At 40.8% G+C, this 25,871-nt stretch overlaps 1 protein-coding gene across 8 annotated transcripts in view; it reads left to right on the top strand.

Moving 5' to 3' along the window:
• The window catches only part of LOC141476651 (erbin-like), a 104,083-nt gene that overhangs the window by 55,909 nt on the left and 22,303 nt on the right, over positions 1-25,871 (top strand). For 6 of the 8 annotated variants that reach the window (XM_074165443.1, XM_074165442.1, XM_074165438.1 and 3 more), the window contains exons 7-17: positions 2,748-2,822; positions 5,636-5,780; positions 6,236-6,308; positions 8,332-8,461; positions 8,814-8,929; positions 10,022-10,091; positions 11,117-11,216; positions 13,289-13,410; positions 13,971-14,141; positions 22,044-22,226; positions 24,876-24,990. In XM_074165443.1, coding sequence (XP_074021544.1) covers positions 2,748-2,822; positions 5,636-5,780; positions 6,236-6,308; positions 8,332-8,461; positions 8,814-8,929; positions 10,022-10,091; positions 11,117-11,216; positions 13,289-13,410; positions 13,971-14,141; positions 22,044-22,226; positions 24,876-24,990 — 1,300 coding nt within the window. The remainder of the gene's footprint in view (positions 1-2,747; positions 2,823-5,635; positions 5,781-6,235; positions 6,309-8,331; positions 8,462-8,813; positions 8,930-10,021; positions 10,092-11,116; positions 11,217-13,288; positions 13,411-13,970; positions 14,142-22,043; positions 22,227-24,875; positions 24,991-25,871) is intronic. The other 2 variants (XM_074165439.1, XM_074165444.1) reach the window with 2 other exon arrangements.

Raw genomic sequence — 25,871 nt, 5'->3', positions numbered from 1 at the left:
AGTTCTTGCAGCCCTTGCTCCTTTGCAAGCCTCCGTTCATCGATTAAATGCTAGTGAATCATCTCGCCCACGATGCTACCGTTGCGGCGCTGCTGGACACATCAGACGGAACTGCAACGCCGGCTCAGTATGGTGCAGAAACTGCCGGTCGGACAACCACAATGAGACTGCATGTCGCGCTTCTAAACCGGGAAACGGACGATTCAGCGGGAAAAGCCGCCCCGCGCCGACACAAAAAGTGGCTGCATATCTGGCAGCACTCAATCCCTTCAGCTCAGACCAGCCACAAGCGGAAGCCTCGGCTTGGACCTGGCAACAGCAGTAGATTGTACCCTGTTGGACTCAAAGCCTGTCCGGATTGCTACTAGCACTCGGGGACCAATCTGTATCAATGGACAAGCTGTCGGAGCACTACTTATAGGCCGTTCATCAGCCACCATGCTGGGACTTAATGTGTTGGTGGGACTGATTGATAAAGATTACCACGGTGAGATCCAGATCATGGCCCACACGTTATTTCCACCGCTCTTCATCGCTAAAGGCACCAAGGTGGTGCAATTAATTCCCCTACCACATCTTGCGGGAGCCCTTCCACCGCTGCAAGAGCAGCCACGAGGGCAAGGAGCCTTTGGATCTACAGGACAAATGGCCTTACTAACTGTCGGCTTGCGCCAAAGGCCACAACGCCCGGTTGCTGTGCAATACGCCAACCTAACTATATCACTTGTTGCTCTTCTAGACACTGGCGCTGACATTTCCATAATCAGCACGCATAAGTGGCCGGCTCAATGGCCGACCTACGCGAGCAGCGCCACGGTCGCGGGAGTAGGAGGATTGACCCTTGCTCGCAAATCACCCCTTCTACGATGGACCATAGGGGACAAGGTATCATCTGGGTTCCCAGCCGTTGGGTAAGACCCACCATCGACCACCCTGAAGTCGCCGCTAAAGGTGACCCGACTAATCACCATAAACCAACGGACTGAGACCGCTGCACCTGAGTGTGAACCATGAGGTCGCAAAGACAGAAATTAATTGTACAGTCTGTGGGGTCTGTAACCCCTAGGTATTATGTGCATGCTATTTGCTTAGAAGTTGAAACAGAGAAAATGGTTAATTTAGGTATAGAAAGCTTTATAGGAGTTGCCTTAGTTGTAAGCATAAGAGCCATCCCATATAGCGAGATGTTTGACCCACGAGAAAATGTGTGGATAACTTTAGCTCGATCACTCAACACGACCAGCTTTTGTGCAAGCCTAGCAACACCCCGCTCCCCATTTACTACGTGCCTTATAGGGGTGCTCTTGGAGACTGGTTGGGTCTGTCCGGATGGCTGAGAAACCTTTTACAGACAGGATTGCTAGTCTTAATCATTGTACTAATAGCATTGCTTTGTGTGAGTTGTGTGTTGTCTTGTATGAAAACCCTTGTGTTACGGATGTTTAACCAAGCCTATGTCATTCAAAATAAAAACGGGGGAATTGTGGGAGAATGGCTAGCTGAGAAGGGTCACGTAGACATGATCCAGCTGGCCGAGCAAAAGCTTGAGAAACATCGGATTCAGCCCCCGTAACTACTGGGCTGGTAAAGACACCTCGTCCTTGACTATAATTGTTGTAAGATAACAGAGAGGTTGCAGCTGCTCAGGCATGGGAAAAGAGGATGAAAGTAACTGTAAAGAAGGAACCAAGGGTGGAGTTGATCTTTCTAAGAACTAACCAATCATGAGCTTAACTTTTGTAATATGTATGAGCTAATTATGTTAGAACATAAAAGGCCACTGTGTGAATCAATAAACGAAGCTTGCTGATCACTCATATTGAGTGGCCCTGTCTTCCCTCCGTCGCGACACGAAACCACCCCAAATATCAGCAGGACTGTGGACTAGTGGCTTCATAAGACCCAATGCTTTATAACTCTATTCGAGTTGTAGGGTTTGTTTCCGCGCGTCAGGTGTCAAGAGGACAGGGCTTGCCTTTTTTCAGTGGTGCCCAGTTTCAGGACAAGAGGTAATGGGCACCAACATAGGAAGTTCCATCTCAACATGAGGAGGAACTTCTTTACTTTGAGGGTGGCAGAGCCCTGGAACAGGCTGCCCAGAGAGGTGGAGACATTCAAAACCCACCTGGATGCATTCCTGTCCAGCCTGCTCTAGGTGGACCTGCTCTGGCAGGGGGTTGGACTAGATGATCTCCAGAGGTCCCTTCCAACCCCATATCATTCTGTGATTTTGTCTTTCCCTGATACATAAGATACACTCCCACTACAACTTAATGTTAGAAGTATCCTGTACTTCACTTTATGGATAGAGTGGTTTGCTTTTATCAAGCAGATGCTCACTTTGTCGGCTTCTATAAAATTCAAATTTGTTTCCCAAACACCACAAAAACTTTGTGGTTTTTGAAAAACAGCTCTTCTGAGTTGATGGAATTTACTGAGGTATAAAACCCTTTAAGGGGGGATTTATACACGAGATTTATTTATTGTGTGCTCCAGTTGAAAAATAATACTTTCTGTATAAAAAAAAATAACACTTTCTGTAAGTATTATTTAGTGCTGTAATCAAGTTCTGAAAAGGTTTTTGTATGTCTGGTATGTATTTACATTTTAGAAAGTGAGTTAATGAAACAGTGTATATAACAGCTATAAGACATTACTTAAAGTTGCAATAGATGAATCACCTGAAGTTGTTTTTGCCTTTCACTTTTTTTGCATGAAGTTTTTAAAAAAACCTGTTTCCTTTACAGCCTGAAGTACTTGAACAACTGAGTGGGTTAAAGGAATTTTGGATGGATGGTAATAGACTAACACTTATTCCAGGGGTAAATCCTTTTACTGTGTTAAACATTTAGTATTTTAATTTACAGTGGTATTTGCTTTGTCAGCTATCATATATATTAAAGTTGCTGTATAATTTTAATGTTACTTTAAGCCCAAAGACTAAATGCCACTTAAATGCTTGACTAGTCTACTTAGAAATAGTCACTGATCATCAGAGTTGGATACACAGCTTTTCTTTCATTGAAAGTTATAATCCTCTCATCTAAAAATTACATTGCAATTTAGGAAAGGAGTAAAAATCCTACATCAAATCCTGGATGAAATTTAGGGTTGACTGGTCCTTCCAAAAAGAAATTACTTTCTGTTAGACAGCAAGTAGGAATTTACAGGATAAATATATTGTGTAAGTTTTTACTGGTCATGGCTGTTATCATGGTTTTGACCAGATTGACCAATCAGAACGACAGATGGCCCCTCCCTCCCCCCTCTAAGGAAAAGAGAGGAAGAGATAAAAGAGATTTATGAGTTTAGAAAAAACTAAACTACTTTAATGAAAATAATAATAAATAATGAAATAATAAATAATAATAAGAAAAGGGAAAGGGAAAAAAAGTAAAAAAAAGTATACAGTATATACAAAACCGTATCAAGCTCCCAGGATGACGATCACGTCACCAGCAGGCACAGGGGAAAGTCCCAGGCTGGACTCGGTGATGGACAGGAGCTGGATTCCGGATCTGGAGTCAGGAATGCTCGGATCGGGATCAAAGGCAGATGAACAGACAGGGTCCTCCTCGGATGTTGGCCACTGAAGAAAGAGGGCTGACCCTTTGATCCCTCAGCTTTTATACTGAGCATGGGGCAGATGGGATGGAATACCCTGTTGGTCAGGTTTGGGTCACCTGTCCTGTCTGTTCCTCCCCGGACAGGTGTGACCCCTCTATGCTTTTCCGCTTCCGACCCTCCAACCGGGCAAATAACAAATTGACCTGACCTTGGTTGTTATAGCAATAAGGATAAGCAAGGGCCTCTCTGCACACCATTCCTTGGTATTATCAGGCCTTATCACTCTGAGAGTGAACAGTTTCTGAACAATATGCTGTTAATTTCAGAGTTTAGTTAGTTAGAAGAGGCCCAGCTAAAAAGTAAAATTACTGAACAGAAAATTAGTTGTTTTACCTCAAACCAGGACAGCTGTAAAACAAGAAATGACTGTAGAGAATTTTTTGCTGTGTATACACAGAGTATAGACAGTTCCTGAGAAAATGTTCTGTTGACTAAAACCAAGTTTTCCTGACGTCTCCTAGAATTTCATAAGGTCCAGGATGACCTATTATTGCAGCACTCGTGAAACTGTGTTTGAGTAAACTAGTATTTGAAATTTGGGAAGCAGCTGGTCTGTTTTCAGACTTAAAATCACTAGCAGTCTTCTCAAGTGAGGGTTTTTTGCCTGATCAGTAGTCTTGTCTGCTGTCTTTCCTCACTTCAGCTAATTCTTCTTTGGAGAAGAGTTGAGTGGATTTATTAAACCTTTCTACTCTACAGTAAAAGTAAAACTGTATTTGTGAAAGTGACTGCATCTTCCCTGTGATGATTTTAGTAGTTTGAACAAATCTTTAAGCTTATTCTTGGTTCATATGGAAATGTAATGCAAGCTTATATTTTGGCTTGTTTTTTCAGTTTAGTATAAGTAAGGATTCATTGCTGTTGGTTTTGAGGTTAAGTAGGATGCAGTTTTACACAAAAGGGCAAAAATAAGCATTATAAGACTTTACTGGAGCCTTAATTATGTCTTTATGTTACGTTAATGTCCCGGTTTGAAGTAAAACCGAACCAATTTTCTGTTCTGTAACTTTGCATCCTAGCCAGGCCTCCTCTAACTCTCTGAAATTAACGGCATATTGTGGAGAAAACTGCTCGTTCTCAGAATGATCAGCCCAATGTTTGTGCTCCATGCCAAGGGATGGTGTGCAGGGAGGCCCTTGCTTATACTTATTGCTATAACAACCAAGGTCAGGCAATTTCGTTATTTGCCCCCTTAGAGGGTCGGAAACGGAAAAAAACGTAGAGGGGTCACATCGGTGGGGAGGAGTGGACAGGACAGGTGACCCAAACCTGACCAACTGGGGTATTCCATCCCATCTGCCCCATGCTCAGTATAAAAGCTGAGGGATCAAAGGGTCAGCCCCTTCCTGCGATGGCCGACGTCCAGAGAGGACTCTGTCTGTTCATCTGCCTTTGATCCCGATCCGAGCATTCCTGACTCCAGATCCGGAATCCAGCTCCTGTCCATCACCGAGTCCAGCCTGGGACTTTCCCCTGTGCCTGCTGGTGACGTGATCGTCATCCTGGGAGCTTGATACGGTTTTGTATATATTGTATCTATTTCATTATTTTCTTCTTTATTTTTATTTTAATATTAATTTTTCATTAAAGTAGTTTAGTTCATTCTAAACTTCTGAATCTCCTTATCTCTTTCTCCTCCTCTCTCCTCTTTTTGGGGGGGGGAAAGGGGGGGAAGGGCCATCTGCCGGTCCGGTTTTGGTAAATTCAGCCAAAACCACGACAGTTGTGTACAGCTCTGAAGTCTGTTCTGAAGTTTCAGTCACTTGATTCATGATACCTGTTCAAACAGTTGAATTTACAGCAGACTGACTTTAGAGACACCTGCAGAATAATTGTGGTGTGTCTGTGCATATCTGCACAAAATATTTTATTATAAAGTTTGGATATATAAATAGGTTTTCTCTTTTCCTGTGGCATTACACTTGAGAGACAGTTTGTTGTCAAATCTGCTGGCTTTTTTTTTGTTTTGAACTTGCACTTCCTAGAATGCATTTTCTCTTGCTTTTAGTTCATAGGAACTTTGAAACAACTGACCTACTTGGATGTTTCTAAAAACAACATTGAAGTAGTTGAAGAAGGTATTTCAGGTTGTGAAAGCCTACAAGACCTACTGTTATCCAGTAATTCACTTCAGCAACTGCCAGAGTCAATTGGTTTGTATTTTCAGTTAATTCATGTTCTTAAAACCTTATAGTTAGGATGCAGAACACTTGAAAACAGACAAATGGCCTTTTAGATCTAAGTTTCAATTGATTTAAAGTTAATGGTTTGGATAAAGCTGTAATGTGTAGTTGAATAATAACATTTCTATTTGTTATGGACCATTCTTGACTTTATACAGTATTTTGTAAACGGATGAGAAACTGTTGACTGTAACAGAGTAAAAAGATCCCCCCCCTATGGCTGGCCCATGGTAAGCTGGCAAACAAGTTCTGTAAGCTTGTCTGCTTATTTCCTTAGTAGATATATAGCACTATGGGCATGCCAGGGAATGCAGAAGATGTGGTTGCTTGCCAACAGGGTTTTTTTTTTTTCCCTTAATTTAAAATTAAACCAAATTTAATGAACTCAAATGTCCTTTTTGATTTACTTGTTCATTTTACTACAGGTTCCCTGAAGAAGGTAACAACACTTAAAATTGATGAAAACCAATTAATTTGTTTGCCAGACTCCATAGGAGGGTAGGTTTTTCACCTGAATAAAAGGTTGCATTGCCTTTCTGTACGCTTTTCTGTAACAGTGTCTCCTCTTTTGAATGTTTTTACACCTACTTGATTTAATTTTTTCTGTATATTCATGTCTTAAAATTGAAAGCAAGTGCTTTCATACCTTACTTCTAGTTCCCAGCATATATGTTCTTTACATATTGTTTAATATCAAAAGACCTATGTTCATAGAATCATAGAATGGTTAGAGTTGGAAGGGACCTTAAAGATCATGGAGTTCCAACCCCCCTGCCATGGGCAGGCACACCTCCACTAGAGCAGGTTGCTCAAAGCCCCATCCAGCCTGGCCTTGAACACTTCCAGGGATGGGGCAGCCACAGCTTCCCTGGGCAACCTGTTCCAGTGCCTCACCACCCTCACAGGAAAGAATTTCCTCCTAATACCTAGTCTAAATCTCCCCTCTTCCAATTTAAAACCATTACCCTTTGTCCTATCGCTACACTCCAGGAGGATCTGCTCCATGATCTTGCCAGGCACAGAGGTGAGACTGACTGGCCTATAGTTCCCTGGGTTTTCCTTTTTTCCCCTTTTTGAATATGGGGGTTATGTTTCCCCTTTTCCAGTCAGTGGGAACTTCACCAGACTGCCTTGACTTCTCAAATATGATGGAAAGCGGCTTAGCAACTTTGTCCGCCAGCTCCCTCAGGACCCATGGATGGATTTTGTCAGGTCCCATGGACTTATGCACCTTCAGGTTCTTTAGATGGTCTCGAACCTGATCTTCTCCTACTGTGGGCAGTTCTTCATTCTCATAGCCCCTGTTTTTGCCTTCCGTGACTTGGGCAGTGTGGTTGGAGCCCTTGCCAGTAAAGACCAAGGCAAAAAAGTCAGCCTTTTCCATATCCTGGGAGGCCAGGTCTCCCATTTCCTTCTGGAGAGGGCCCACATCTTCCCTAGTTTTGCCTTTGTCCCTGACATATCTATAGAAGTTTTTCTTGTTGTCCTTGATGTCCCTGGCCAGATTTAATTCTGTCTGGGCTTTAGTTTGCCTAATGTGGTTCCTGGCCACTCGGACAGTTTCTCAATATTCCATCCAGTCTACCCATCCTTGCTTCCACCCCCTATATGTTCCTCACTCATTAATTCAGCCACCAATTTCTAAAAGAAAAATTGAATATGAAGGAAAACAAGATGTTTAAAAAGGCAGTCAGCTGTCTGAAAGTGGGGTTTTTTTGGCTGTAACATAGCTGTGGTAAATATTGCAAATTATTGAACCAGTATCAAAAAGCTTGTAAAAAGTGAATCTGAGCACACACATTTATCTTTTTTTTATATATATATATTATAAAGTGAATTTTTTACCTGTTAATCAGCACGATTTTTTAATGTTTAATTTGGTGTTCAGCAATTTAATTTAAAGCTCGCAAATGACAGCAAAAATAATTGGTTTAGAATTAAGAAGTGCTGTAGAAATGAAGGGTATTTGTTCCAATTTCTGTTCTATTATAACTAATGTAGGTTATGTTTTGTTGTCAGAATTTACAAAACACTTTTTTGCTGCCAAAATCTTAGGTTCACTGTCTCTAACTCTTTAAATTCTTTTCTTGTTCAGAAACTGCACTCAACTCCTGTTTGGCTATGATCTGTCCCACTTAGAATGTTTTCAGTGCCTTGTACTAGCGCATTTTCATGTAGTACACAAACATTTGATGTTGCTGACCCTCATGTTTGTACTGAAAGCTCTCTTATGAGGACAGTGTAAAGGAGATCTTAAAAAACAAAAAGCAACCTACCAACCAACAAACAAAAAAACCAACCCCTAAACCCAAACACAATTTAGGCAATTAGTAAAGGATTTCCCTTGGATTTAAATTCCTTTGGGTTTGAGAGTTTTATTTTTAATTTAATACTTTTAGATTTATAATTGATAGTGGTATTAACTTCATTTAAACTTAAAGTATTCAATTAATGTTGGATGAATTAACCTCTGTAGAGGAGTAATTCTTTTTTCTTTTTCCCTTTTTTTTTTTTTCTTCAGGTTACTATCAGTAGAAGAACTGGACTGTAGTTTCAATGAGATTGAAACATTGCCTTCATCTGTTGGGCAACTCTCTAACATAAGGACGTTTGCTGCAGATCATAACTTTTTAACACAGCTGCCATCAGAGGTATGTATTTAGTTACAAAAGTAAAATTTTTATGTATCTTAAACTATATAGTCTGTAGAACTTTTGGATAAGTTAATAATTCTTGAGTAGATTTTCTGTGTATATGTTTTTAAAGGCAGGTATATACAAATATACAGACTTTCAAATAAGCAAGAAGTAGAAATTTGCTAGTGTATTGAAACTAAAAGAATGTTTAATATGTAATAATAAATCTAATTGTACTTTACAAGCAGAAATAGCTGTAATACTAATTGTTTTAAAACAGTAAAAAAATGTGTATTTAGAGTTGTGAAGATGAATTAATTCTTTGGGGTTTTTTGTTTTGGTTTGTGGCTGTTGGTTTTTTTTTCAGATTGGAAACTGGAAGCATTTAACAGTGTTGTTTCTGCATTCTAATAAGCTTGAATTTCTCCCTGAAGAAATGGGTGATATGCAGAAATTAAAAGTCATCAATCTGAGTGACAATAGGTTTGTGAATGCATTAATTCAAATAGAAGTTTTGTAAAATGTCGTAGCGTTGCATATAGTGTATTGTAACTTATGTCTATCCCCCAAATGTAAGTAGAGGTATTGTTATGAATATATTATGCTATCTTTCCTTATCTCACCCACAGCTTAGAAGCTGACTGAGATGCGTGTATTTAATGTATTATTTTTGTATTCTGGATCTTGCAGTTCCATTGTATTAAGCTGTATTTATTTTAATGACTTAAGCACATGCATTGAAGCACAGATTCAAAACATTGATGATTGTTAGATTTTTCTAGGGAATTAGTTTGGTTATTTTCATACTTAAAAATTAATAGCTTCCTGTATTGCATACGGAGGACACAAAACAATATCACAGTATATTGTAAAACACTTGAGTGTGCTGGAGAAGGGGGAGGGGGGAAGAGAGTTGTGTTTTATTAGAGCTGGTCATTAAAAACTGACAAAACATTTCTCTTTTGGGAATTGCCAATTTGTAGAATTTCAGTGTATTGGGAGAGATAAGTGAGTTCTCCGTCCTGTTCTGCCAATACAGCTTCTCTGTTACTCCATCTATAGCCTGATTTATCCATTAATGCTACAGCTTTCATCTACCAGGGCAGCCCTGTTCCCATACATGTTTCTTGGGGAAAAACAGCACTTTTTTCAGGTGTAGCACTTTTTTCTTAATTGAAGTATTAATTAATTGTGTATTGAAAGATAAAATTGCTGAGGATTCAGATTCAAGTATGAAAATAGCCTTGATTTTAAGTTGGATAGTTGATTTACACACAGTGTCAATGATTGTCTTCAAAACTGTATTGAAGTAACTGAACCGAGTTAAATTCAAGTTACATTGTCTCATTATTTTTATACGCTTGCTAAACTGGGCAAAAATGCGTTGTGGTTTTTTTTAATTCTGAGTATAGCTTTGAATCTAAAATAAAAGCTGTTGCCTTTCAACTGTCAATAGTTTATTCATTTAACTATATCTGTAAATGTATTTTTTAAAGCATTTTACAGGCTAATGCAGCATTGTTTCTTAACAGTATTGATAAGTGTACTTACATAAACTCTTCTTGTGATTTACAGACTGAAGAATTTGCCATTTACCTTTACAAAACTGCAACAACTCACTGCTATGTGGCTATCAGACAATCAGGTTAAGTTTTTAAAAATTAATGATATTGACTTTATTCCTAAAGGAATTGACAAGTTACAGAGCCATCTGTTAAATATTGAGATGTGGTACCGTGTATATACATCAATACTTTCTTGACATTAATACTGTGTTGGTTCTCCTATAACAAACAACACTGAGCCTACTTGACATTGGAGACTTTCATATTTCTGGCAAAGTTCTGTGCCATTAGGAAATGCAATTTAACAGATGTTGTTTTTGGGGTTTTTTTTCTTAATTCAGGCATGTTTACACAGGAAAGGTAGTGCTTGATAAGGCAGTACTTGAATGTGTAGCATGCTGTTTCTTAAAAAATACACCATTGGGGAAACTTAGCATGCCTTTTTTTTGTGCTGGGCTTCCTGTCCAACCTTTGAACTCTGCGACTACCCAAGTTTCAAGCTATTGAGAAGCAACTCATGGACTTGTGACTTGTCTTTTTTCTGTGTATTGAAGCCCTCTATACTATTGAAGCCCCTAATTTCCTGAATGTACAGGTGTACAGGGCTGCCAGAAATCCACTAGGCTCAGGTGTAGTATAATGAAAGCACTTTTACCAATACAATAATTTCAAGAACCCCCTGCCTTTTTTGTAAGGGGTGTGGGATATTCAATATGCTGTCAATATAAAAATTTGAGTACAAAATTTTTCTCTATATATGATTGTCTGCAGATTTAAATGGCTAAATATATCTGTGTATCCCAGATCAGTCTCCTTTGGGACAGTAATAAGTCCTAGCAAGAAACTGGGTTACTCTTAGAATATCCAGTGTTTGTTCTTCTCTTACAGCTGTTACTAAGTTTCAGTTCTCAGTCAAAGCCAATCGTCAAAGACAGACATGTTAACAACTTCATTTTGTGAAAATTATTCAGAGGAGAAATGGTTTAATACAAGGCAGAGTAATCTGCAAAGTAACAAGACAGGCATGCTCTGTGATGTGTAGGTCACATTTAGGTTTTACACGTATATATTCTCATAACATACCCTTCTTTCATTTGCTTCTTAGTCTAAACCGCTTATCCCTCTTCAAAAAGAAGCTGACCCTGACACACAGAAAACAGTGCTTACTAATTACATGTTCCCCCAGCAACCAAGGACCGAGGATGGTAAGAATTTCAGAAATACTATGTCAAAATGCTCACTTTTGAAAATAATAATGGGAAGACAGTCCAGCTAACATGATTTTCACTAGATAATACTTAGATACAAGTTTGAAGTAAGCTTGTAAGTGATGAAGAATTACATCTGAAGAATGAGAACAATAACTTAAAAATGTGATCCACATATTAGTAAATTTTAAGTGAAACTGTTACAGTTGGAAGTGTGCATGTATGGAGAGTGAGGTGAGGAACGGACTGGTGGGATCACGTTCTCTGATGGTTGCCACTTCCCAGTGTGACACCCTGTTTCATTCCAGCAGAGCTTAATGGTTTGGGTTGAAATTCTCCTTGCCAGATGTCTGCTTCAGACTAACTATTTTAACAAAATGTTAGACAAAGTGTTTCATCCATTACTGAGTATGTATTTTTTGAAAAGTACATAGTATTCCATATTTTATTTTAAAAGAAGAAAAAAAAATGAGTCCAGAAAAAATGCATTTTGCTCACATTTAGTTCAAACTGTTTTATAAAAGGTTAGGCCCAGAAGACCTCACCCGAAAGTTATTTCTGCACACTTGTGAAATATTTAGGAAAACGAGTAACATTCCATGAGTAACCCCATCAGGAGTTAGGGAAAGAGTAAAGTCTCTATATTTCTCCACTTTCCTTCCCCCATGGGCAAAAGGAAAAAGCTTGTGCTTCTTTAACAGAAAGGGGAGGGCAGGTATCAATGGGAATAATTGAAAACTGACAAGTAACAACATTTTCTGTTACATGGCACAAATGTCTAATACACTGAGTAATCAAAAATATCTGCAAAACCGGTAAATTGTACATCACTTTTTAGCACCTTCTAATGCAGATAACACACGTGCAATACATAGAATGTGAGAATTATAAAATCATTTGGAGATTGTCAGTGAAGCTGAAGGTAGTTCCTGAAAGCTCTCTCCGTTTGAACTTTATTTTACTCCAGTGGTGAGGTTTCTTTCTGTAGGTGAGGAAAGGGCTGCTTGTTTGGCTTAAGTTGACAGAATACCTCCCTCTGAGTCAGTCATTCCAAACAGAAGGTTTAAAGTTTAATAGATAACCTTTATAAAATTTAAAATTCCCATAATTCTTTAGAACGTTGTGGTTTTTTTTTTGTACCAGGAACTGTTTCAGTGATAGTAAAGTCTATTAGAATATTTTTCAGAGGTGTTAAAACCGTAAGTTTACCCAATAAATGCAGTGTAACAAATATTCCAGTGCACTTGGTGAGCCCTGTACTTAAGCATTTTTCTATTTCAAATATAGGTAATATTGAACAGTCTTGGCATTGCTAGTGAAGTATATAGGTTTGCTGGGGTGGTGGCGAAAGATTTATTAGACTATTTGGCATGCTATAGTAGAACCTGGCTAATGTAACAGAAGGCATGGAGACATGCTAGAATAAGAGACAGTGAATAACCAAAAGATTTTATTTTTTTCTCTTGTAAAATTAAGCAAGTAATACTTTGTGATGCTCCTATCATTTATATAACTTCTGCAAAATCACGTGTTAACCTTAAGTTTTAGGTGCTTTTGTTTTTTCATGATTAGTAATAATGCAGTTTTTTCTCAGTAAGTCATTTTTATTCTTCCTTTTTTTTTAATTTTCATTAAGTGAAATCAGGTGAATGCTCTTATACATGCTTAATGAGACCACTTCACTGAAGTCAGGCTATATAAATCTATATAAGTATCATTTACTTTTTTATATGTAAAATACATATTTTCATTTTTATACATATATATGAATAAAAATACTTTGCAGCAGAGTTCTGCAAGTGTTCAGACTAGTGTATGGCTGTGTGTATGAATTTTTTTTTTTTTTTTTTTTTGCTTTACACATAGGGATTTTTACTATTATGAAAATGCAGCCAAGTTCATAAAGCAGTCACAGCGCAGCTAGTGTCAATTTATGGTGCTGCTAGTCTCTTATCTTTTAAGAATACATACAAAAACATGCCAATCCCATCCAAGAAAAGGAGAAAGAGGATTTTTATTTTGCATAATGTATCCTATTCTTATGCAAGCCTTTTTTAATTATTTTTTAGTTATGTTCATATCTGATAATGAAAGTTTCAATCCATCTTTGTGGGAGGAACAGAGGAAACAGCGTGCTCAGGTGGCATTTGAGTGTGATGAAGACAAAGATGAGAGAGAGGCACCGCCTCGGGTTAGTATTGAATTTATTTTTTAATACTTGGGGCTTCGCTCCCTCTTCTCCTCCCCCTACCCCTGAATCCCATCCTTTTCTTTACTCTGGCTATGGATTTCGCTCTGCTGAAGAAATCAAGTCTTCAGGTGTTAGAGTATCTAACAGGATGAAACACTTCCTGCCCCCTCTTCCTTCTCCCATCATTTAAAGTGGAGCACAAGGGGAAAAGTCTCAGCTCATGTAAGGCAATGTAGGGCATAACTAGGAGACTACTGCACTGATGGTGCTGTGGGGAAACTGATTAATCCTGACTTATCTTTAAGTAAATTACAGTTGTAATAATTCTTCCTGCTTGCAATAAATGGACAAATTAAAAAAAAAAAAAAAAGCTATTTGTAATCTTGCTGGGTTTTATAAACTTAAGTCTGAGTTAATCCAGGTAGACTCAAACAGTGAAGTGGAGATCCTGGATTGCTCTGCTGAGTGTTTTGTGTCCTAATTCATTGTCTGTTTTAAAACTGATGCTTTAATTATAGTGTTTAATTAAATTCTGAACAGTATTACTTTTCATTACACAGGAAGGCAACCTGAAGAGATATCCAACTCCATATCCTGATGAACTGAAGAATATGGTTAAAACGGTCCAGACAATTGTACATAGGCTAAAGGATGAAGGATCTACCGAAGATATTGCCAAGGAATCAAAACGAGAAGGCCAGACAGTTTCTGTAAAAGATGTGGGGGTAAAGGTTAGATATAATATTCTCTTCTGAATTTGCAAGAACTTCCAAAGATCTAGATTGTCATTGATTCCTTTTAATTATCTTCTTTCTCAACACTAATGCTTTAGCAGGAAAAAATGTCAAAGAACAGAACTTACAGACTTGTTTAGACAGTGAAGAGGTAATAAATGTCTGTTTTGCAGTAGCAATTTTTCTCTGACACTAAGAACAAGGAAAGTGACTTGATTCTCAGGCAAATGCAAACTATGGATGTGTTAAGAAGCTGGCTTCTTTGTTTTCTGGAGGATGGCATCTTTGTCGTTTGTCGGAGTGGGAGACGGACCCGGAGTAACGATGAGTCTCAATATGAGTATGGTCGTTCTCCCTTTATTCAGGTTCACACAGAGTATATAAAGACAGACAAGCAGAGCACGCGCTAGCAACAATTATACGATTGGCTTACAGTCTCTGTTCACGTGCCTAGAGCGCTCACACAATTAGTGCAGACCTCTTGTCCACGCGCAGCAGATGTTTCTCTGTCTCCCGGAGGCAGTACCGCTTATCACTTACTTATCATGTAGCTACTTCTTCATACTTCTGTTTCTCAAGGAGAGTTCACAGCCTCCTCCGGGCTTTCATCCCTATCAAAGACTGGGTTGCTCATTGCAATCAAGTCGTGCCCTTTTTCACTCAGCCATTCCTCCACAATTCCCCCTTCTTGTTTTTGAGCAATCCAGGCTTGGTTTACTACTTTTAACATAGCTCTCTTAATACAACTAAGCACTAAACATAAGCACAGACCTATGATCATAAAGGTTATTATAATGCGCAAGCCTTCAACAAGCAAGCCTACTAACCATTGTGGCATATTCCCAAACAAGTTAGTCAGCCACCCATCTAAAAACCCATGGTTTTGATGAATTTTGTTTGCATGCTCTTTTAACCACTGCAACTGTTTATGAATTGATTCGCTGTGATCGGACAAATTCATACAGCACATGCCTTCAAAATCCTCGCAACCATGACCTTGAGCTAATAGCAAAAAGTCAACTGCCGCTCTATTCTGCAAAATTGCGTGGCGTAAGCTATTTTGATCTCCTAACAGAGTTTCTATTACCTCAGTGGTGACTTTAGCTTGTTTTTCAGCCCAACAAGCTAACCGTCCTATCTCCTTCAAAGCTCTGCCTGCCGCTGCCCCAGGTACAAACAGGGATAAAAACACTCTCTCAGTGGGATTGAGTAAGGTAACTTCATCATTGCAATTTGGTGGGAGACCCGTGACCGCCCGTTTCGTACGTGCGGTGTTTTCTCTCTTGGTCACATTTTTCCACCAGTTTTGATTTGGGGCCAACAACGTTAATTTGCCAAGATAACATGGACCACCTATCACATTTTTCGGTATTCCCTGCCATGCCCTGTCACCACATATCAAAAACACGTCTGGCGGCAAGGCTTTTGGGGTGCCATTGTTCCAAATTTGCTGTTCCCCTTTCGTTCCAACCCCAAGGGCTCCCAGTCCTTGTTTTGATGTGTCATTTGTGCCACAAAATGCGCCTTTATATCTATAATCATAGTAGTTTGCTTTCGGAGTGACGTTTGTCCACCCCATCCAATTAAATGTTCGATAATAATTTACGCCAGTAAAGGCAGGTCCTCCAAAAAATATGCAGGTTTGAGGCCAGTTCTGGGAGACATTTCCAATTCTCATTGATCCTAACAGTTCTAATTCTTGAGGGTCCCAAGGCAGCGTAACATTCAGGCTATTAAGGAGCGTGGCACTACAATTACTAACGCTCTGGGAATTAGTGCAGTTCTGCTTACTATACTTGCTAAAGTCTTCTACCTTAAAACCAGGCACTCCTATCAAACATGTCCGAAAAGGCTCTGTAGCAGAGGCAAGCGATAGACAAAAGGCTTGTTGTCCTGTCTTATTCGCCCAGGTGACCCACATGTTTTCCCTAGGTTCAATCTTGTGGAGGGTCATTACCGCCGGGATCAATATCCCCAGGGCCAGGATCTTGAACATCTTGGTTGTCAGGCGGATCATGTCGAGTCAGAGCAGGTTTTACAGCTCGACTGGGCACCCACACTGGACCGCAATCTGTGGAGACACACATATAACCTCGACCATTAAATATAACAGGAACAGGCCCCATCCAAATTCCAGAGACTGGATCTTTATACATCACTTTGAGTTGCGGGAGTATTGTTGTACTATTGAACTTAAGGTTTTGATGGTGAATCATCACTGGCGGTTCCTCTCGATCACCCATGAGACAGAGAAAGTTCAACGTAAAGAGCACACGATGTAGCCTTTGCTGGGCATCTGTCTCCCTTTTGTTTACCTAGATAGTCCTTCAATACTTGATGAGTGCGTTCCACTAATCCTTGTCCCGTAGGCGAATGTGGGATCCCTGTCGTGTGATCGACCCCCCCATCTTAGCAAAAACTTTCTAACCTTTTGACTAACATAAGCAGGCCCATTATCAGTTTTAATGCATTCAGGCACTCCTAATACAGCAAAGCAAGCAAGCGTTTACATACATGATGTGCCTTTTCTCCGGGCAATGCGGTTGCCCAGATCATTTTTGAAAAGGTGTCAATGGTCACATGTACATACTTCAAGTGACCAAACTCTGGGATATGTGTGACATCCATCTGCCACAACTCTAACGCCTTTAATCCTTTTGGGTTCACTCCTAACCCTATTCCTGGGCCATGGCTCCCACATTTCGGGCAGGCTTGGATAATGCCTCGAGCCTCATTTTCTGTTAAATTAAATTGTCTTTTTAGCCCTTTTGCATTTTGGTGAAAATTCTCATGACTCTGCCTAGCTTGTTGAAATTTATCCATAGGAGGCACATGACACACTGGACTAACCAGGCTGTCAGCAAGTTGATTGCCCTGGCCTAGTCCAAGGTCTAGCTGATGACTACGAATACGGATAACGCAACAGGCAGCTGTTCTTTGGTCAAGTACAGATCGCAACCGAATAAATAAACTCCCCAGCCTAGGATTAGCTGTCTCTCTAAGTAGAGCGTCTTCCAGGCGTGGCACTGTTCCAGCCACATATAATGAGTCTGTTACTACATTCAAGGGAGTGCTTAGCCAATTGTTCAAGGCCCAAACTACTGCGGTTAGTTCCAATGTTTGAAGGGAATCTCGAGGTTGTCCCTCTATGATATGCTGACACCATTGACCTTTTTCCTGCCAAACACAGGCTGCACGCCGCAAGTGTTTGCCCGCATCTGTGTATACAGTGATACCATCTGACAATGGGTCTTTCTGTACCTTGGGTCTTTCTAGCCACTGATTTCTTTTTAGAACTTGCCATAATTTCCCTTGTGGCTGTTGTGAATGCACTCTCCCACTGTAGCCTAACAAGGCCTTTTGCATGGCAGCGTCATTGCGCAGCCACCATTCTAAATCTACAGCGTTAACAGGTATGCTAATATCCTCTGGTTCTTTACCACTGATTTCTATGATTCGTGATCTTCCTTTTCGTATCAATTCACCTACTGCTTCAGTTCGCGTTTGAATGCTCGTTTTTGGTTGTACACTTAAGAACACCCATTCTAAGACATTGAACACATTCTCTTTTGTTACCTTCCCTTCGCATTTGTCAGTGGCATCACCAAAGAAGGAGAAGAGAGTAGCAAGTTCCCCCTTTTTGTTTTGCCATTGACAAATGACTGCATATGGTGAATCTTTCCCATTACATATTATCAGAGACACTGGCAACATTAAAATGCGTCGAGATGACCACGTCGATTGCAGTTTTTGTGCAATTTGTTGTAGTGCTGCTTGCTGCGTCGCTGTCAGAGTAACGCCGTTGGCTGGATGATTGCTTCTCAATAATTCTGTTAAGGGTGCAATGTCGGTATTGGAAATGCCAACACAGTTCCGCACCCATTGAATGTCTCCAAGCAGGGTTTGGACGTCAGTCAGTGTGCGCAATTGAGTCGCGAGCTCGGTTTTTTGCAGTCGAATCTTGGAGTCTATGATGGACCGTGGTGCTTTGTTTTTGAGCTTCAGCCCTTTCTACTCTCAATAACATTTCTTCAACGCCTGCTCCTTTTGGTAGACTGGCTAGAATTTGCTTGGTGGTCTTATTGGCATCGTCAAAAGCCAATACTTTGAACATCTGTTGTTTGCCGCTGTCATCTAAATCAGGGTGATTCATGATTGCTTCCCACAGTCTGTCAACAAAGTTACTATATTTTTCTGTAGTTCCTTGCATCCTTGCATACCAATCTGATAGCTTTCTATGATGCCATAACTGGTTGGCTGGATGAGGGGAGGGCAGCAGATATCATCTACCTTGACTTCAGCAAGGCTTTTGACACAGTCTCCCATAACATCCTCATTGGAAAACTAAGGAAGTGTGGGCTGGATGAGGGGACAGTGAGGTGGATTGAGAACTGGCTGTGTGACAGGACCCAAAGGGTAATGATTAATGGAACAGGTTCAAGCTGGAGGCCTGTAACCAGTGGTGTCCCCCAGGGGTCAATACTTGGTCCAGTCCTGTTCAACATATTCATCAGTGACCTGGACGAGGGGACAGAGTGTTTCCTCAGCAAGTTTGCTGATGATACCAAGTTGGGAGGGGTGGCTGACACCCCGGAGGGCCGTGCTGCCATCCAGAGAGACCTGGACAGGCTGGAGAGCTGGGCAAGGAAGAACCTCATGAGGTTCAACAGGGAAAAGTGTAAGGTGCTACACCTGGGCAAGAAGAATGTCAGGCACCAATACAGGTTAGGCGTGGACCTGCTGGAGCCAAGCTCTGAAGAGAAAGATCTGGGGGTCCTGGTAGACAGCAAAATGACAATGAGCAAGCAATGTGCTCTTGTGGCCAGGAAGGCCAACGGAATCCTGGGCTGCATAGGGAAGAGTGTGGCTAGTAGGTCGAGGGAAGTCATTCTCCCCCTCTACTCTGCACTGGTGAGGCCACAACTGGAATACTGCATCCAGTTCTGGGCTCCCCAATTCAAGAGGGATAGGGAACTACTGGAAAGAGTCCAGCGAAGGGCAACAAAGATGATTAAGGGATTGGAGCATCTCCCTTATGAAGAAAGGCTGAGAGAGCTGGGGCTCTTTAGTCTGGAGAAGAGAAGGCTGAGGGGAGACCTTATTAATGCCTATAAGTATCTCAAGGGTGGGTTGAAGGAGGAGGGAGCCAGACTCTTCTCAGTGGTTCCCAGTGACAGGACAAGGGGCAACGGGCACAAGTTGGAACATAGGAGGTTCCACTTGAATATGAGGAAGAATTTCTTCACGGTGAGGGTGCCAGAGCCCTGGAACAGGCTGCCCAGGGAGGTTGTGGAGTCCCCTTCTTTGGAGATTTTCAAGACCCGCCTGGATGCAGTCCTGAGTAGCATTCTCTAAGCAATCCTGCTTCAGCAGGGGAGTTGGACTAGATGATCTATATGGTCCCTTCCAACTCTAAAAAAAAATTCAGTGAAATTCAGTGAAATTCAGTGAAATGGTACCAAATGACGGAATAGTAGATCCTGGGAGGCCGAGAAACGCCTCTAGGGCAAGTTGCGCCGATCGCTGTAATAGGTTTGCTGGAAACGTCAACTGTACTTCCAAGTCACTAAATTTTCCGTGCCCTGTGAACATCTCTGCTGTGACTCCACGGAGGGGGTCTCCCTCCCCTTGTCTTCGAGCTGCTTCATTCATGGCTCGTTGTTGCGAGGAGGATTCCCACAACAAATATTGTGTTGGAGTAAGCAACAGTCTCATCAGGTTACGACAATCATATGGACACATCAGCAGAAAAAATCCAGCTGACAATTTGTCGGGTAGCCTCAGATTTTACTCCATAAGTTGAGATGGTGGTGTGAGCTTGTTGTAAAATTTTCCAATCATGTGGTTCCCATTTGCCAGTATTGTTTACATGTACAACGGGACACGGGACACGCGAGAGGTGGAGTTCCGCCCAGACTAGCGGCTGCTCCCCACTGTCCTTCTAATATAGCGTCTCTAATAATGCCACTCCAGCGTGCAGTTCTCGGAGGTGTTGAGGGATTCACTAGCCATGGAGGCATGTTATCATCCTTCCTCCCCACACGTAAATCTAACTCCTCGAGCCGCCTTAAAACTGTCTGTAGCAGTTTGTCTGTGGACAGTTTACGACTCTTGTTCGGAGGTGGAGTTGGCGGACCAGACGAATCACTGGAGGGGGGTAGCGGTGGATACAAGGGAGGCGGAGTTGCTGGAGGCGGTGCTGTGGGCGGAGGGCGACACGCTGCTCCTCCCAAATCGATGAGATCAGTAGACGTTTCAGGCCCCTCCCCTGCTGGAGTTTTCTGAGGAGACGCTTCCGCATTTGCATTACTTTTCTGTTTTGGCTTCGCATCGGTCACTTCCGCTTTTCCCGAGTTTTGCAAGGGGTTCAGCGGCAAGTCTTTACTTTTCTCAGGAGGGTCAGAGTCCTCATTAGCTCGAATTTCAGCAACAGTTTTACACACAGTCCCGGTCATTCCCTTTACCGCGGGCAGCCCGAAGAACCGCGCAATAGGTCCAGGCTTACTTTCAGGTTTTAAGGCGGCCGCTCCTGGACCTAACATTTGAGCAGCTGCACAGGCTACTTCCCGCTCCGCTTTCATCGCTTTTAAAGTCTCTAGCACAGTATGCCACAACCCACGGACGGCTTTTATCTCTTTCTCCTCTTTTTCATCCCCCTCGATTGTTTTTTGCCACATCGTCCCTCCAAAGTCCCGCCATTCTGAGACAGAAAACAGCATAAGTGTGTCAGAAAAATGACCCCATCGCTGTCCTAATTTAATTAACTTTATCAACAGTTTCGCCGGTACTTCATTCCCTCTCTTAGAGAGGATTCCAGCGAGTACAGTGGCCGCAGCTTCTACTTGCATCACTGCGCCTGGGAGGCGAGAGGCCACCTCGCACCGTTGTCTGCTCCCGCCTTTGCGCCCGAGCAGCACTTCTCCCAGCCGTGGTTTCCCACTCCCCTCCTCTAGCTGCTTACCGCAGACTCGGAGAACTCAGTCCCGCTGAGCTATGGATCTCTGTGCATCCTCTGCTACCAGATGTCGGAGTGGGAGACGGACCCGGAGTAACGATGAGTCTCAATATGAGTATGGTCGTTCTCCCTTTATTCAAGTTCACACAGAGTATATAAAGACAGACAAGCAGAGCACGCGCTAGCGACAGCTATACGATTGGCTTACAGTCTCTGTTCACGCGCCCAGAGTGCTCACACAATTAGTGCAGACCTCTTGTCCACGCGCAGCAGATGTTTCTCTATCTCCCGGAGGCAGTACCGCTTATCACTTACTTATCATGTAGCTACTTCTTCATACTTCTGTTTCTCAAGGAGAGTTCACAGCCTCCTCCGGGCTTTCATCCCTATCAAAGACTGGGTTGCTCATTGTAATCAAGTCATGCCCCTTTTCACTCAGCCATTCCTCCACAGTCGTTCTGTGATCCTCCTTTATCTGCCAGACTTCACAATGAAAATGGGTATAATCTCTAATCTTGCTACTTGCTACTGCCCTCGAGATCTTGCTACTGCCCTCACGACTGAAGGTTTTGCATGATAAGCTGGGAAAACAATTGTAGTAAGTTGGCACAGGAGTCGCTAACAGGTTGATGTAGTGTGATAGGACTACTGTTTGGTGCTAGCATGTCTCATTGTAGATATTCTTGGCCTTTTTTTATTTAACTGGAAATTTAATAGTACAAGTTGACCCCAATAAGGAGGAGAGCCAAACTGATTGGCAAAGGGTAGGGACTGTACCTTAGTAATCTGCAGATTTCTCTCTACCTGGTGCATTTCATACTTTATAATTTCAAAGCTCAGATTTTCCATTCCATGGTTTCCCAAAATATATGTTAACTCTGACTATCACATGTTACTGAAAACCTTTCAGGATGTTTTTTCTGCTAATGTTCTTAATCCTATAGACTTCAGAAATTGCTTCAATAAAGAACAAAACAGATGAGAGAAAGCAGTATTCAGCAGGAAGCTCTGTGCAGAAGCCTACTGAACCAGAAGCTGAGCACAGCACTGCAAATTCACAGGTGACTGCACTTGTTAAAACCTTGCAGAACACAAAAACAATTGTCAACCATGAAGATATGCTCAAGGTATAGCACTGCGATGAATATCATAGCAGTCAAAGAATTGTGCTGGTGTTGTATTGAATTTGTTACTCTGAGATGAAAATTCAACATAGACAATAGAAAATTGCCATCCATAAGTGCTGTAAGTACAGATGGTTTGTAACGCAATGTTTTCCTCCCTTCAGACTATATTACTATATTAATATAATATTACTATATTAAGTAAAAGTTGAAATAGCTAATAAAAAGTTCATAATGAAAGATGGATACATTTAAAGCAAAATAAAGCAAATTCAATTAAAAGTTGACCTAAGCATCAAACTGCTAAAAGACTTGTACTTAGGATTTTCCAGTTTTTGCTCAATTGTCAATTGTTCAGTAAATAATTGATTGTAATTGTTACTGAAACGTCAATATGTCTGATTAATGGGAGCAATCAAAAACTTTTATATCTAAGTGATCGTTCCCATTCATTTGGCGGGTTTAAAAAAATTTGTTCCTCTGTATTTATTAGTGAGTTGTCATGAATATGACTGAAATTGTATCTACTCCTTATAAAGAGTCAGAGATTTTTAACTTTGGAACTCTGTGACAAACACCACATTTTTTTTTTTTTTATTTAGAATGTGTTTCAGACTTTTGACAAAATTTTGGAACTTGTCACTTCATCAATTTCCAATCACAACCTGTAAAATGCTTTTTTCATAATTTCATGAGCAGGTTATTTTTGCCTGTGTTGTGTAAGCAGTGGAGCATGTGTATATCATGCTTTTGCTGAAGAGGCTTTGTGACAAGCAGTTGGGGCCATTGCTGGCTCTTTCCCCGCTAGCATGTTCCTGTTTCTACATCCTTTCTGAAAATATTTGTTTTGACGTTTTTCTTTAGTTTAAATACATAATTTCAGAAAATCATTTTAGTTGTCTAGCGATAGTGACAGCAATTCTTTGAAGCTGGCTGTATGCCAGTAAGTAAATGAGGTGGCAGTGTGTAGTTGATCTGGGATACTGAATTCCTTATTTCCAAGTAATAACCTGCTGGTAACTCTGTTGCAGTTGAATCCAGATATCTAAACTTTGCATGCATATAAGCTTGTGGGGTTTTCTTCATTTCAACATTGATTACGCTTGTTGTCTTTCCCCTGGATGTAGCATACAATGTTGTAAAGGCAGTGAAGAGGTGATTTGTTGTGATTGCAGAGAAATAGGTGGACTTTTTTAATGAAGACTATCATGCATTGTTTGCTACATTTCAGTCAGGTTTGTCCTTCCTTCAGTCCAAAGAACTGGCCAGGTAGCTAGTATCATGGGAAAGGTGGTGCTCCAGTAGGTTCTATACATTAAATGTTCTGAAACTTGTAAGAAAAAGTGAACACTGACAGACTATTTTTGCAATCTGTGACAGATTTCTGTAGCATTTGAAAGAGGAAGCATGCTTACTAGAAAGAAGTTTCTACTTTAGGGAAAGAAGGCTTTTTCCCTTCAAAATATTACTGAAAACAATTGTTTTTTGAAGATGATTGATAGGGATATAGGCCTGGCAGTAGGATACTGAATTGTCGCGATGGAGGGAAGACAGGGACACTCAATATGAGTGATCAGCAAGCTTCGTTTATTGAATAGTACAGCCGTCTTTTATGCTTCATTATAATTAGCTAATACATATTCTGCAATACATCTTTCTGATTGGCCTGTCCTCCAAACTTCAACCCCGCCCTTAGTTCCTTCTTTACAGTTACTTTCATCCTCTTTTCCCATGCCTGAGCAGCTGCAATCTCCCTGTTATCGTACAACAGTTACAGTCAAGGACAGGGTGTCCTTGCCAGCTCAGCAGTTACGGGGGCTGAATCCGATGTTTCTCAAGTTCTTGCTCAGCCAGCTGGATCATGTCTACGCAACCCTTCTCAGCTAGCCAGTCTCCCACACTGAATCAATTGCATGGCTGCTCTTGAAGCACCTTTGTCAGTTAATCTCTTTCATAAGTGCACCGAGCTCCATTTTATAGTTAGGAACTAGTGATTTCTAGCTAAAATGTATTCAGCATTGCTTTATTCCTCTGCCATTGTTGTTCTTGAAGATAAATGACTTCTGTTCCTTTTGGAATTTACCCCCAGTGTAAACTTAAAGGTATCAACCCAAGCTACACTTGCTCCTTTTTTTGCTAGACTAGGCAAGCCAAGGTTGTTCAGTATTTTCTCACAGCATAGCTCTCTGTTCCTAAGATTGTCTTGGTAATGCTACTCCATAGCTGTTTCAGTTTGAGCTCTTTTCTGCAAGACCAATACCCAGCTAGTCAGTCTGGAGTGTTTGCTGATTCAGCAATAACTTTCTTACTTGAACTCAACTGGAGGTTCTCTCCAGTGGCATAACAGATGCTGCATCTGCTTACTCTGAGTAGGTTCTTGCAGTTTAAGTTAGTACTAGTTTGACTGTTCATCAGTGACAATGCAAGTCTGCCTGTGTTGCTGCTTAAATATAATTCAGTGGCAAATATTACTAAATTCAGTTGACTTGCACTACAGATGCACTACACAATTGCTATGTTATGCCTATGTTATGTTGCTTGTTTATCTTTTTCCCCTTTATTGTTCATTGGGTGACAGTTTAGATAGCATTTACTTAACCTTTTAAGCACTTTTTAAAAATGCACAGCATACTAAAGCTGGTTTTCCTTTAGCAGGAATCAGAACTCTCCTCTGATGAAGAGATGAAAATGGCAGAAATGCAACCACCACTGATAGAAACCTCCATAAATCAACCAAAAGTGGTAGCTCTTGGCAATAACAAAAAAGGTTAGATACCATAAAAAAAACAATAGAAGTGGTGTGCGATTCTGATAATTTCATGACTCAAAATGGCTAATTTTTTCCAATTGAATTATGTAAAAGTAGATTTTTGTGGTTTAAGATAGATGATTAATTCTCTAGTTAAGTAATGAAAGCAGAAAAAAATTCTTCATTGTCTTATACTTGAGTGTGTGGTAGAGAAAGCTGTGTTCACATCCTAATTTTCTTGATTCTTGTCATTAGTTTAAAAGCAGAGGGGAAAGTGAGATGTTTGTGTTTTGGGGAACCATTTTCTTGGACATGCTCTTGATATGTTTAAGAAAAGGATTGCAGAAAGTGGTATTTACCTTGGAAATATTCCATATTCTCCCACCGCATCCCCTGATTTTGTGGACTATTGCTGCTTTTGGCAGCAATATCACTTGTTTAAATTTCTCAGAGAAGTTGTGCACTCTTCCTAAGGTTTAAGAATAAACTTTTCTTGTGGCAACTCCTTCTCCAGAGTCACTTTACTCTTATTTTTTGTTTCTTTCCTCTCACAAGACACTTCAGAACATTGTTTTTGTTAACTAATTTTTATATTCTCTGAAAGATAATTTGTCTGAGTAACAATTTCCTTAAGAATAAGAAATGACCTCGGATTCAGAGAAAACAAAATTTGACAGTTGAAGAGCAGATTGTATTTTGCTTCATATGATATCATAGTCCAGTATTTGCCAGGACAAAAGGCTTTTCTGGCCATTACATTTAAAAAGGTAAGATTTAGTGAGGATGAAGGAAAACCGCACAGAGGTAGCAAGAAGAGTCTGCTGAGGATCGGATGCAGGTGAAAAGACTGATATTTATCAGTACTGTGTATGGGTTTTTATGCCTGGCTAAAGTACTAA

The sequence above is a fragment of the Numenius arquata genome, chromosome W, assembly GCF_964106895.1.
Source record: "Numenius arquata chromosome W, bNumArq3.hap1.1, whole genome shotgun sequence".
Classification (NCBI taxonomy): domain Eukaryota; kingdom Metazoa; phylum Chordata; class Aves; order Charadriiformes; family Scolopacidae; genus Numenius; species Numenius arquata.
Note: the sequence above shows the minus strand (reverse complement) of the source record. Positions and strands in the feature narration are given on the sequence as shown.